Raw genomic sequence first — 13,644 nt, forward strand, 5'->3', positions numbered from 1 at the left:
CGCCATGTCCACCGAGCTGGCTCCGGCCGCCGCCCCTGAGCAGGCCCCCGGCCCCGAGCCGCCAGCAGGCGGTGGGGAACCGGCCGAGCACCGGGCGCTGGTGCTGACTGGCTTCGGCGGCTACGACAAGCTGAAGGTGCAGGCGCGGCGCGGCGGCGGGCCGGGACCCGGAGAGGTCTCGGTGCGCGTCCGCGCTTGCGGCCTCAACTTCGCCGACCTGATGGCGCGACAGGGGCTGTACGACCGGCTGCCGCCGCCGCCCGTCTGCCCCGGCATGGAGTGCGCCGGCACCGTCCAAGCCCTCGGCGATGGCGTTCGCGACCGACAGGTGAGGGACGGCTCGGGCCGGCCGGCCCCGCCGCACTGCGGAGGTTCCCGCCCCACCGCCCAGCAGGTGCGGCCTCGCCCGGGCCCCGCCGCCGCCCCGTCGTGCACCGAGCCTCCAGAGTCCCGGTGCCGGCAGCTGTGCCTGGGCTCTCCACGGGCGTGAGGCGACGACGCGCTGGCGGCCGTTGCGGTCCCTGCGTGGGAAGCGGCCGCCGTAATGCGTCCCACCACGGCGGGACCGCAGACAAAGCCCCTCGACAAAGGGACTGCGCGGGCAGGACGGGTCTGGCGCGTCCCCTTGGGCCCTGGCCGTCGCTGGACGGCGAGAGCATCGCCGGAGCCCGGGCTCTCCGGGCCGGCTCCGTGGGGCTCGCCGGCTGTGCCTGCGCACCGCGGGTGTTGGGCTGGGCACGCTGGTGAGCGCCCTTTGAATGCCAAGGGCGTGGAAGGAGCCGTCTGAGGTGCTGAGCTGTGGGCAGCACTGGTTTAGTTGCTGCTGTGTCAGTGGCCATAAGCCTGTGCCCACCGAATTCCAGCAACGTGAGGAACAGGAGGAGTTGGTTCTGTGTGTCCTGGACCTTTGGGTCTTGGGACCGTTGAAGTTGCGGTGCTGTAAGATGGTTGTGTGTACGACTGGCAAAACAAAGCATCTCAAGAAAAATCTGGTGTGTCAAAGATGATTCCCTTGCCTCTGGGAAAACATCTTGATGTGCTCAAGTGTAAGTGCCAAACCCACACGCCCAGGAGCCTTTCTGCTTGCTTGCCTTGGCTCTGCCTCTTCTCCACTTGCTGATACAACTGCTTGGTGTTTTGCTGCCTGCTTCCCCTTGCAGAGAGGGAGCAGATATTTCTTGCACAGTGGGATGAGCAGATTTTGGGGGATGTCTGAGGCTTAGACCTGGGAGGTTTACCTAAGGCTGGACATGCTTTTTCCAGTGATGATCCCCTTAAGCCTTGCCCCAAGCCTCCTTCCTGTTGGCAGAATGATCTTTACAAGAGGCAGCAGAAATGCTTCAGGGTGCTCAAACTCCTGCTTCTGTCTTGGACAAAGAGGGCAGGACGCAGCCCCCACCCTTCTTACCTCACTGAGTGTCGTTGATCCGGGTTCCTGCCATGCCTGCAGGTCCATGGTGAGAGGTGCTGGGGTGTGATTTGCCAGTGAATGGAGCATAAGCTGCAGGCTTCTGCCCAGCCCCCAAGGTGCTGAGTCCCTGCACTGAGAACAGTGTATTTGTACCTGGTTCTGGTGTACAGAGGGAAGGGTGTGATGGCTTCTGTTAGCTTGGGCCTTGTTTCAGACTGCCTTGTCCTTTGATCTTAGGTAGGTGATAAGGTAATGGTCCTGGCTAGGTCAGGACTCTGGCAAGAAGTGGTGAATGTGCCGGCCAGTCAGACCTTCCTGATGCCTGAGGGGATGAGCTTTGAGGAAGCAGCTGCTCTTCTTGTCAACTATATCACTGCCTACATGATCCTCTTTGACTTTGGAAACCTGAGACCAAACCAGAGCGTCCTCATCCACATGGCTGCAGGTAAATAGCTTATTGCCAGCCTGAGCTGAGACTCTTGGCCTGAGTGGGTGGCATGGATAAGAAGCAATCAGCATGGGGCTGGACTGGCAAAACCTCACCTGCCAAAGTTGTGGGCTTCACACTGATAAATGCTGAACTCATCTCCCAGCACTGGGGGTCAGCCTGCCCCAGACAAAGCCTTGATTCCATGTGAAACAACTCTGTACCCTCCTAGTCCTGTGCCATTGGTACAAGCAGGGACAGTTTGTCTGGACAGAAGCTCTCCTGACTGCTGGGGCTGTTTGCTTCTAAGTCTTTCTCACTGTTGGCTTTCAGGTGGTGTGGGAACTGCTGCCATCCAGCTGTGCAAGACTGTAGAAAATGTCACCATTTTTGGCACAGCATCTGCCTCCAAGCATGATTCACTCAAGGAGGGTGGAGTCACTCACCCCATCGACTACAGAACCATGGATTATGCAGAGGAGGTCCGGAAAATCTCTCCCAAAGGTAATGTGTGGTGGAGGACTTTACTGCTCTCCATTTCTTTCAAGTGCAAAGCTCCTATTTACATTCCCTTCACTCTAGGTGTTGACATTGTCCTGGACCCCCTGGGAGGGTCTGATACGTCCAAAGCGTTTAACCTGTTGAAGCCGATGGGCAAGCTCATCACTTATGGTAAGTGTGGGCATTGTGCCCAGACTCCAGCCCCTGTGGTGGGACTTTGTGGTGGCAGGGTGGGTGTCGATCTGCACCAGAATGCTCCATGCTGCTCCACACCTGGATGCACAGCTGTGAGGGAGCATTGCTGTTGCCAGGTGCTGTAGTTCTGTTGCTTTATAAAGGTCTCTATGATGCTTCACCTGGGTGAGGCTCTGATGGGAGTGAGATTTGTGCCTTGTCCCAAGCTCTGGTGACAGGCTTCAAGGCTCTTCCATGGTGAGACAAAGTATGAGCTGGTGCCTGCAGGGGAAGCTGGAATGTCCTCACAGAGGAGCACTGCGTAGCTGCTTTGTCCCGGCACAGCACTAATAGAGCTTTGCTTTTCTTCTAGAGGATGTGTGGGTGATGAGGTTTGAGGTTACTGAATGCTTATCTCTCCATTCCCCAGCCTGAAACACTGTGATTTTGTCCCATAGACAAAGCTGGCCCACAGCCTCCAGTGAGATTCCAGACACTTGCACCACTGTGCTGCTTCCCAGCGTGCTCCTCTTGTCCCAGCCCTTGCAGCCTGTGGCTCTCCTGAAGGAGCCTGGCTGTAGGAGACAGGGAGTGCTGTCCTGCCAGCTGGGCTGGTTGTGACTCCATCCTCTCTTGCCTCTGCCAGCACTGCAGTCTAGCTGCACTGCTGCTGCCCTGCTCAGAGGGGAGTTGTTCTCTGCTTGGGAGTTGATAATCCAGATTCTCTCTGCCTTGAGGCTGAGACAGATATCTGTTTCCACTGAAGGTCAACGGGAGACATCCTCTGTCTTCCATCACTCTGTGGGCTGCTGTTGCCCTGCATGTTTCCTGAGCAGCTACACAGGAGCCACTCTCTCTCAGGCTGTGTTGATTCCAGCTCATCTGTGGCTTGCTTGCTTTTTAGGGGTAGCAAACCTGCTCACTGGGCAGAAGAAGAACCTCGTGGCTATGGCTAAAACCTGGTGGAACCAGTTCAGCATCAATGCCTTGCAGCTCCTCCACCAAAACAAGGCTGTGTGTGGCTACCACCTTGGATATATGGATGAAGAATTTGAGCTTGTTGGAGGTGTTGTAGCCAAGCTGATTAACCTCTATAGCCAAGGCAAAATCAAGCCCAGAATAGACTCTGTATGGCCCTTTGATCAGGTGAGTCTGAGCTAATATTCAGTCTGCCAGCACCCAGAAGTCACTGCTGATTGTTTTCTGCATGGTAAGCTCTGGCTCAGTGCAAGCTTCTGGTGTGTGGGCTGAGCTATTGCAAATGTTTAACAACCATCTGTTCCCAGCCACATAGTGTCTTTTTTCCTTTTAAGATATTAAGGGGGGAGTAAAATGGCTGGGCTCTTCTGCCTGAGTGCACAGAGCTAGGCAGTGCCAGACAGTGTCCCTGTGGAGCAGGGCAGGTGCTCAACTGTGCTCCATAGGCAGCAGCAGTCCATGCAGAGGCTGGGTTATGCTTCCAACTAGAGCCTGCCCTCAGTCTGTTCCCTGTCACTACACAGACAGCTGGGAGGGTTGTTGCTGCCCTTCCACTAGAGACAAAGAGCCCAGGCAGTGAAGCAGAACAGGAATGGTGGAAGGGAGCAGCAGGTTTTTCAGCAGCTCTACTCAGTGTTGTACTCATGTGTCCAGGCAGTTTGGTTCTTCCTGTGGAAGTCCTTTGCTAGGATAGGACCAAAGGACTTGGAAATGATCAGGTGAAGTTAGTACTTGAGAACTAGTCTGATGCAAATGCTTAAGGAAAACCTTATTGATTCCATACACTATTTTACTTCAAAATAACGCTAATCAAAGTCTGTGCACAGATTCTTCTGTGGTTATGCAGATGGTTGGAGCATGGTCATTGGCTGGGTTTCTGCAGTGCTTCTCTCTGGAAAGGAAGCTGTGGTGGCTAGCACTTCAGTCTTCCATGGCTTGTGGAGCAGAGCATCCTTGTGTACATTACAGTTGGTTTGTGTGAAGCTTCTGTGCCCAGCTCTGTCCAAAATGCTTCACTGCAGAGGCACACAAATGCTTGGTGCTTGCTTGGACTGGCAGGAAAGCTGCCTCCTGGGTGGCTCTCAGACTAGTCCAGGTGGACCCAGGGGCACAGGAAGGGCATGGCTGCCCTGCATGTTGGGTGTGGGTCTCATGAGATTCCTGTTTCTTGCAGGTGGCAGATGCCATGAGGCAGATGCAAGAGAAGAAGAATGTTGGAAAGGTCATCCTGGTTCCTGAAGCACCCAAGGAAGAATCAAAAAAAGAGCAGAACTAAGAGGAGCTGTGTGCAGGCTGAATTCATGGTTTAACTTCCTGACCTCTTTGGGACCTGGAAATGGACAGATCAGTAGCTTCTGTCTTCTTCAGTACCAAACCAGCGTGGCTAAAGCTCAGATGAGGTTTGCATGCCCTCGTTGTGACTGACCCTTTGCCAGAGATGCTCTCAGCCCAAGTTCTTTTGATTTTGTACCTTTTTCTTGTTTCTGTCACTTGTTTCTCTACTGAGTTTCCAAACTAACCTTACTTTATTCTGGCAGCTGAAGCTTCCAGGCTTCAGCTGGTGACTGCTGGCTGCATGGCTGGTGGCTGCAAAGTCAGGGTGTAACGTGCTGTAGTAACTGCCAAGTATCTCCCCAGAAACTGAGCCCTGCTGAAACATTTGTGCTGTCACCTTTGAGAAGTCTGTTTCAGCAGAAAGGGCCAAGCTCAGGAGCCAGCCAGAGGAGCAGCACAGCTGGCCTTGTCTAGCTCTGGCACAGGCTGCTCCTCTGTTTAACCACACTCTTTCCCTTCTGCTTTTGTAGGCTCTAACAGCAGTCAGTTAGTGGCAGGTTGTGCTGTCTTTGCCTTGCAAATAACCACCCTGGCGTTCTGAGCCTGGCACGTTGCACTTCATCTGCAGTCACTCTCTGCAGCTGCCAAATAACCTGCTGGGCTGGGTCTGAATACAGAAGAAAAGTTTCAGTTAGGTAGCTTGATCTTGTCCATTTTCTGATTCCAAACTGTAGGGAGATCTAAACTGTGTCTGATTTTGAGAGACCATAAGGACTCAACTGTGTCTCAGATGACTGGAACGATTGGTGTTGGCTCTGTGCTTCATTAATGTTGGGCTCCAAGCTGGTATTGTTAAGGCTAAACTTCACCCTCATGTTTGTATTTCCAAGGGCTGCCATGCTGACTGGGAATTCAGCAAGATGGGAACAAAATAAGCCCCTGCTAATGCTTGCTTTGTGCTGTGCCCTGTGTGCTGGGGAGGTGTTGCAGTTCAGGAGGTAACCTGGGGGAGCCAGCTCTGTAAGCCTGCCCAGGAGCCCTTCTGTGGCACACAGTTCCCTAAAGCTATTGCCAAGTTACTGCTGTAGATGGGAACCTGCCCAGCTCTGTCAGGCCTCTTGGCCTGGGCACCTTGAACAATTTAAATCATGCTTTCCATTTTCTTCTAGCTAGCTCCTTAGATACCCACTCAAACCAGGTCTTGCCCTATGGCTCAGTGCTGCAGTAGGGTTTGACTCTTTTTGCCATGAAACTGCAAATCTTGGGACCCTTGGGCTCTCTTCCAGCACTGAACATTCAGGAGCTGCCTGGGGTGCTCCTCCCAGATCAGAACTTGGTCTCTCTTCCTCTGTTCTCCCATGCATCTGGAAATGTGGCAGTGCAGAGACCTAAGACTAGTTCTGTGAGCACTTAATGGTTCCCCTGCTTCCCGCTGGACCCTTTCTTCAGCCGTGAGTGACTGTGGTGCTGTTTGTGCTTGCTTTGAAGCTTCCTCACAGATGTAGGTACAGCAAGCCAAAGGCATCATTTTGGACTCAAAAGGTAAATCTGAGGGTGCCAAGAAGCATTGCCCATCCTGGAAGGGTTCAGGAGCAGAATCTTGCTATGAGGAGTCCTGCTGAACCAAACCCTGCCACTGGAGAGCAGCCAGGGCTGGGAGTTCCTGTGCAGGACAGGAGTGTGGCTTCTTCCTCATCCTGCTCTGTGTCCAGCAGGGCTCCTCTCTGTGCAGCCTGTTGTCAGGCACTTGGGCTCAGCCCTTAGTTCTTCAGAGGTGCATAGGCACAGCCTCCTGGGGGCTTGCCCTGGCTAACTTTAAGTGTTAGAGCAACCCCATTCCCTTTGACCTCAGAGGAGGGCTGGAACCCTTTTACAGATCCTTGTCAGCCCATCTCTTCCACTTGATAAGTGAACTTCATGAACATGATCTGATGAAACTCACAAGCACAACTGTCAAACTTCCTGAATCCAAACTCTTGCTGCTTCCCCTTTCAACCTGCCCTGTCTTGCTAATTTAGATTAAATTCAGGTGTCTACTGCTGCTTTACCAGGTCTGACAACAGAAGGACTGTCTAAATTGCTGAAATGGGAAGTCTGGACCTGTTCCTCCAAGAAACTGGACTTCAGCTTGATGAAAGAGCAGCGTGCTCAAATGACACGTGGCCCTGCACATCTCCAGGCTCTGCAGACTTACAAGGGGGCAAGCTGCCCAGCTCTGCCTCAGGCTGGCATCCTTCCCTCGCTTTGCTCCATGCCTGCCTTGGAGCAGGCAGTGCAGCCAGGCTCTTGTGCTTTGCCTCCTGATGCCATGGGGAGGAGTGGGGAGGACAGGGGCCAGAGTCTTACAGCTTCTCATGGGACACCCCTGATGCGCTGCCTTGTGGTATACCACAAAACCAGTGTCTCAGTGCCTTCTTCTACATGCCTGTACAGACTAGAAAGTCACTGGAGCCTTTTTCATTCTGGCCTTTCAAAGTGTTGCCAAAAACCTGTTTAGGACTCTTGTTCAGTCTGTTGTGAGCAGCAGTTCTGTACTCTGACTTACTGTGAAGGAGACATTTCCTTTCCACATCCTGCAGTCTGTCCAGGGCCCTGCTGGAGGCCCTGTGCTCTCCAGTTGTAGAGCCCTTGTCTCCCCCAGGGCAGCTGTTTGGCTCCAGCCAGTCCTCCAGTGAGGCTTTATCTGCTGTTCCAGCCTTGTCTCTCTGGAAGCAATCCCAGCTCCTGACTCTTGGGCAGCTGCTCATGTGTCTTCTACCTACAAATTCCTGAAGCCTTTATCAGGGCAGGAGCAGTTCCCTTCTGTTAGAGTTTAGCACCGACTGTTTTGTGTCCCTTGGTAGCAACAATGTTTGGGGTTTTGGTTATTTTTGTGTTTGTTTGGTTTTTTAAGGACAAACATTTTAAGGGCCAGTAAGTATAGAACCTATGTAAAACAACTTCAAGTGTCTTAATAAAGTTAACCAGCAGGTTTGTATACTAAGGACCAAAGCAAAACACAAACCATGGGATAAAAAACATTCCACTCAGTGTTGCTCTCACTGTTTAGAGCAAAGTCGTGCTGGTGAGATGGGAGATTCCTGTGCTTGAACTGCATGTGCCATTCCTGCTATCAGAAGTGCAATTCAATGTTTATTGTACTGATTGTCTGATCCAAAGGTTGTGCCATGAGGAGTCCGAGTGGAAAGCGTGAGTGAGGAGTCCATGAGCAGAGAGGTCCCTGGCCCTGCCCTGTGTGAGTGCTGCTCCTGTATTACTGCCATTGCCTTTCCAGACTGGCACTGCTGGGCAGGGGGAAAATGCAGCTCCTTTGCTGTCACCAGGCAGCTTCTGTCATATCTGGATGGGGTTTCTCTCGGTCGTGTTGCACACTGACTGCAGGAGGGAAAGGGCTCAGGAGCAGCCTTGGCTTGTGTGGAGGAGCCTTGACCTTGTTGAGTGCTTTGAGTTAAGGAAGTTCAGCTGCTTCCCTGCAGACACCAGGGAGAAGAAAGAGCTATTGTGGGCTGCAGGCTTTAATGGGTGCAGGATCTTGGCCCAGGAACAGCTGCTGTCAGGGAAGTAAAACCACTCCTGGTGCTTGGTGGAGTCCTAGTGTGCAAAGCCCTGGTGATGGCAAAGTGTGACTGGCAAGCAGTACATGAGCATGATGTGGAGTGTGTCAGACCCTGAGCCTCTTACAACACATGGTTTGGTCTGTGCTGTCTGTGTTGGTTTCAGATGTGTGGTGCTCATCCTACAGCCATGGAGAGTCTTTGTTCAAGTGTTCTGCTTTGTGCATGTAACCAAGTTGGACAGAAGCAAGCGTGCCAGTGCTGTGCAACCTCCTGTCCTACCTTACCACATGCCTTATGTGTCCCAAATGTTCATTAAAAGTGTAATAAAACTCTCAGTGGGATGCAGCTTGATTGCTGGAATGATCCCACTGCCCCCAGCTCAGCCTCTGGGACGCTTCCATTGTTTCTCCGGGTAGTAAGTGGGATGCATTCACCTGATAAATTCAAACCCTCCTAGGGTGAGAGAATTCCTCTGCCTTCAGGACAGCTGTGGATTGTTGCATTGGCTGTTTGCAGTGATCTCCCACCCTGTCCTCAAGGAGAGCTGTGGGGGCTTCTTGTTTGCAAAGCCCTGAGCTGGCCTGCCCACTTTATTCTGTGCCTGTCTTTGTAGCCAGCTGAGATCGAAAGGGGTGGCTGGGGTGCTGGTAAGACAAGGCATGAACAACTACTGCTAAAAATAAGGAGAATACATCTTGTTTATTTGTTTCTCCAATTAAAGGCTGTCCCTGCCTGTACATTGCCGTGGGAGGCAGCAGGAAGCTGTTAATGGTCTCCCCGGGGGTGCCTCAGGTCCCAGAGCAGGTGCTGGGGAGGGGCTGCAGCTCAGGGCTGCCTGCTGCAGGACTGAGGTGTCTTGAGTTAGCTGCTCACATTAATCATAGATCAGCTCTGCCACAGCCTGGGGTGGTGGCTGAGCTGGAAGATGTCTATCGTGGCAGGAGGTGGAAGAGACCTCCAGAAGTGGTGGTCTGCACAGACTGCTGCCCAGTCCTGGCTGCTGAAAGCCATGCTGAGGCTCAGCCTGCAGATGGTTTTGAAACAAGCTGTGTAAGTGGCTGCCGAGGATGTGCATCCAAGAGGAGCTGGAGCTTCAGGGGAACTCGAATGCATGCTGAGGGCAGGGATGGATGCAATAATGTGCCCCTCTGTGGCTGACTGTGAACACAGGAGCAACTTGGGCAAACACCTCCTGCCTCCTGTGCTGTCTCTGCTAAGCTGCAGTGGTTTTCAGACGGGAAGGAAGGTGAACTGAAGGCAGGAGCTGTGGCTGCTCAGGCAGGGACTCAGGCAATGCCCAGGTTCTTCAGCACCATGCAAACCTCATGGAGATACTGTCTGTCTGGATAGCCATTCCTGTGGGCAGAGAGGGAAGCGTTGTGAATGCTGCTGATGGTGTGAAAAGCAGAGGGGAGAAGCACTTTGATTCTGCCCCATCCCTTCAGAAGGAGTGAGGGTGGAATTCCTGCTCCCTGGGACCTGCTGCTGCCCACAGGCACAGCTTGCACCCAGAGCTGGCTGCAGAGCATGGCCATGGGAAAAGTCAGGAAAGCTGCAAGTGAAGAGGGCACAGAATTCAAATCTGTGGCACTTACAGGTGTGGGAGGGGCAAGAGCTTTAGCTGTGGCTGGGTTGCCACACCACAGCTGCCCTGCAAGCTGAAGCAAAGGAAGGCACCAACTCTGCCATTGAGGCAGCCTGGAAAAGCCACCCATGCCGAGAGTTCCTGAGCTGCAGTCTGTGGTTCTCTGCTCCCATTGCTACAAAAAACACCCTTGGAAGCTTGGGAAGAGCTGGGCCATACCTGGCTTTGCCTCCATCCCAGGAGGTCTTGTGTGGGATGAGGCCCCACGTCACCTTCTCTTCTCCATTGCAGGATTTGATCTGGAACGTCAGCCCAAGCTCAAATGCCTTCCTCAGCAGCGCTGCTACCTTCCACCCATCCCTGTTGTCGGGCAGGAAAGCACAGAAGTCCCCTCCTCTGTAAGGCTGTCCTGGGTGGGGGTCACCAACCTTTGAACAGGAGGAAAGGATTTTAAACAGCAGCCTGAGCACAGCACCTCGGTGCTGCCTTCTGAGAGTTCTGTCAAAGTGCACAGAGGGCTGTGCCCACCCCCAGGCTGCCAGTCTGAACTAAAGCCAGAGGTTACACACCCAGCAATAGCAGCAAGCTGCTCCCAGACCTGATGTGGAGCTTTTTGCCTTACCCAGGTCAACACCTCTCCTGCTTCACAGGGAAGGAATGGAGCTGCAGCTGTCCTGACTCCTCCAGTGACAGACCTCACTGCACATCCCACAGTGAAGCCCCCACGGTGGGTACCTACCCCTTGCACACCATCAGGAATGCTGTAGGCCACCTGGAGCATTGGGTCTGAATAGCAGCCAAGCAGATTCTGAGGCAGGGAAGAGATCTTGAACGTCCCGGAGATCTTGTGGCTTGTGGCAACCAAGGAGGAGCTGCAGCAGGCTGGCTGCATGCTGTCTGCTGCAAAGCATGTCCTGCACAAGGCATGCCCACAGGGGGCCTGGCAGGTCACACCTGAGCCCTGGCAAGCATCACATCGGCCCAGAGGGGCCTTACTGCTCCGCTGGCCAAGCCTGGGACCTCCTGCCTGCTGTGGCATGAAGGCAGGCTCCTCCTGACCATTACTCCTGCCTGCAGGGAGTGAGGCCTGCTCCTGGCCCCTGGGCTCTGCTGCAGGTGGCAGCTGGGGTGCACAGGCAGGTGGGCAGCGAGGAACAGCTTCTGCTGCAGGAACCAGTGAGTGCTGCTGTCCCAGCACCTCACTGGGGGCTCCTCTGCTCCTGTCTCTTGCAAACTGGAATTTGTCTGGCAGGACCTGCTTTAGCCGAGCAGCATCAGGCTCCCCCACAGCCAGCTTTCTCTTTGGCTGTTCCTGGGATTCCCTCAGGGCAGCAGGGCTTGGCTTGTCTACCACACTAGGGCTCAGAAGGTTGCCTCCTCCTTGCCCAGACCCAGAATCAATGTGGTCATTGGCATCATGCTGCCCTAGTGCCTGCTGAATCCTCCAAGGACTGGGTGACCTCTTTTCCTCAGCCTGTGGCAGCTGGGCAGCCCTGAGGACATCTGCATGGTTGGCTTTATCGCTGACGTTCAGGTGCTGCAGGTCCATCTGCACAGCCTCCAGCAGCATGTTGGATGGCTGGATGACACCTGAGCTCCCTCTGCTCTTCAGCCCTGAAGACAAGGATGAAGACTTAAGGGCAGAGAGTCTCCTGCAATTAAACACACGGAGGGCCTCAGTGACTCCTGGCAGCATTGCCTTGGGGTAGGCAAAATGCAGCTTGTGCTTGTCCTTGGTGAGCGCAACCTGCAGGGGGTTTGCTCGCAAGAGGCTGCACAGCTCGCTCAGGGCACTGTCATCTGGACCATCTACAGCGAGCTCCGAGTAGCTCATGCTCTGACACACAAGGTCAGGACAGTTCTGCACAAGAGCTTCCACCTTCCACTTAGCCTGGAACAGCTTGATGCTGTCTGCTGCCTGCAGAGTCAGCAGGGTGCTGTCCCCAGCGTGGCGCTCAGAGATCTGCACACCCCCAGCCCTGCACAGCTGATTGATGGCAGCGCAGCAAACATCTTTCAGGTAAGACCACTGCAGAGCGTCCAGGCTCATGTCCTCACTCACCCCACTGCCTGCTGGGCCAGTGACCTGGGGCTCGTCACTCTCCTTTGACCTTGTCAGGGAGAAGCTGTGGGAACGCCGCAGCACAGGCCTGGATTGAAAGTTCTTAGAGTCCAAAGCAGAAGAGGCATTGGCTGTGCCAGTGAGGGACTGCTGCTTGATGAGGCCTGGGCCTCTGGAGTCCCCAGGATGCTGCAAAGTGCTGCTTTCTTTGCCCTCAAAGGGAGACAGTGCCTTGTGTCTTGTAAGCCTGGCACTTCCTTTCATGTATTCCCGTTCTTTGGGGTCCTTCTGCTGAGATTCTGCTACTGACCCCAAACCCACATCTGTTGTGGAGATCTGAGGCTGATACTGCTGGGTCGGCACTGTTGGGGCACTTGGACCTAGAGCATCTGTCTCTGCTAAATGTTGCCCAGGAAGCTGTGCCTGTCCTACCTGATCCCCAGCAGAGCCCTGAGCCCCACTGTCCTGAGCCCTATCAGCTTTCAGAGTGCTAAAGTTGGCAGCTAGCTTGAGCTCAGCTTTCAGCTCTGGTCTGCCTGGGCTGAGCCCTGGGGCTGTGGTGTCTGCAGGTGCTTTGGGCTTGCACTGTGGAGCCTCTGTGGTGCGGGAGGCTGCGGGGTGTGAGGGCAGGGAGCTGCTGAGCATGCCAAGAGCGTGTGTGACACCTCTTCTGGTGCTGAAATTCTGAAGGTGCTGCTTGGCCTGGGACACATCCACAAGGTTTCCAATAAGATAAAGCTGCTTCTCATCCTCATGGCAGAGCAACTGGGGATACAGTTCCTGCAGCTCTTGCATCAGAGCCCTGAGTGCCTGGCAGTCCATATCTAGTCCTCTCTTAGTGATCTTCTCCTTGCGCAAGCTCAGCTCCAGCTGCTGGTAGAGCTGCTGCAGGGCCAGGCAGGCATGCTGCAGGGCCTCGGTGTCCCCAGCCACACCTGCCGGTGGCTGGAGGTACAGTATGGCGATGCCGTCACTGCCCACAGCCACCACGTCCACGTGATGCTGGCGCAGCACACCTTGGTACTGGGCAGCACAGAACCTCTGCATGTACAAGTAAATGTCCAAGTCCATGGCTAGGGAAAAGTCCCCCAGATGCTCCACAGCTTCCCCACCCCCTGGGCCCTGAGCTCGCAGGACTTCAGTTGCCCTGTTGCACACCTGCTGCCAGCTGGGCAGCCTTACTGACTGGGTGGACTCAGGCACTCGCTGGGGATGGTGCACGCTGCTCGCTTTGGCCACAGGGCTGGAACCTGGCAGAAGGATCTCTCCAACAGCTTGGCTCTTGGGGTTCAGGCTGCCCAGCAGGTCTCTGCTGAAGGCCTGCAGCTCAGTGAACGGTCCCTTGACCGTGCAGTGTGCGTTTCTGGAGTCAAAGTCAAACTGCAGGTTGCTGCAGCCTTTAAGCAAGTTCCTCAGGAGGGTTTTGCCAGCAGGAAGCTTGCCATAGTCAACTACCACACAAGCACGTATCAAGATCTGTAAATAAACAGCAAGGGAGTGAGAGCAAGGACCAAAAATAACCCCCCTCCAAGGCACAGGCGGAGGCAAACGCACCTGACATGCCACAGCCCCTGCATTACTACCACAGAAAAGTCAACGTGATCTACCACCTCCCTCAGCATTGTGCTTTCGAAGGAGAGGGGAGGACTGAAGGACTCAGGCAGCCCAAGCAAC

At 54.4% G+C, this 13,644-nt stretch overlaps 1 protein-coding gene across 1 annotated transcript; it reads left to right on the forward strand.

The window, feature by feature from the left end:
• Positions 1-6,415, forward strand: VAT1 (vesicle amine transport 1). The gene is made up of 6 exons (XM_054176857.1): positions 1-328; positions 1,649-1,856; positions 2,172-2,342; positions 2,421-2,510; positions 3,418-3,659; positions 4,666-6,415. Exons 1-6 carry the CDS (start codon positions 5-7, stop codon positions 4,765-4,767), a joined length of 1,137 nt encoding a protein of 378 aa, XP_054032832.1. The 5' UTR covers positions 1-4; the 3' UTR covers positions 4,768-6,415.
• The last annotated feature ends 7,229 nt before the right edge of the window (positions 6,416-13,644 follow it).

The sequence above is a fragment of the Dryobates pubescens genome, chromosome 36 (genome assembly GCF_014839835.1).
Source record: "Dryobates pubescens isolate bDryPub1 chromosome 36, bDryPub1.pri, whole genome shotgun sequence".
NCBI classification, from domain to species: domain Eukaryota; kingdom Metazoa; phylum Chordata; class Aves; order Piciformes; family Picidae; genus Dryobates; species Dryobates pubescens.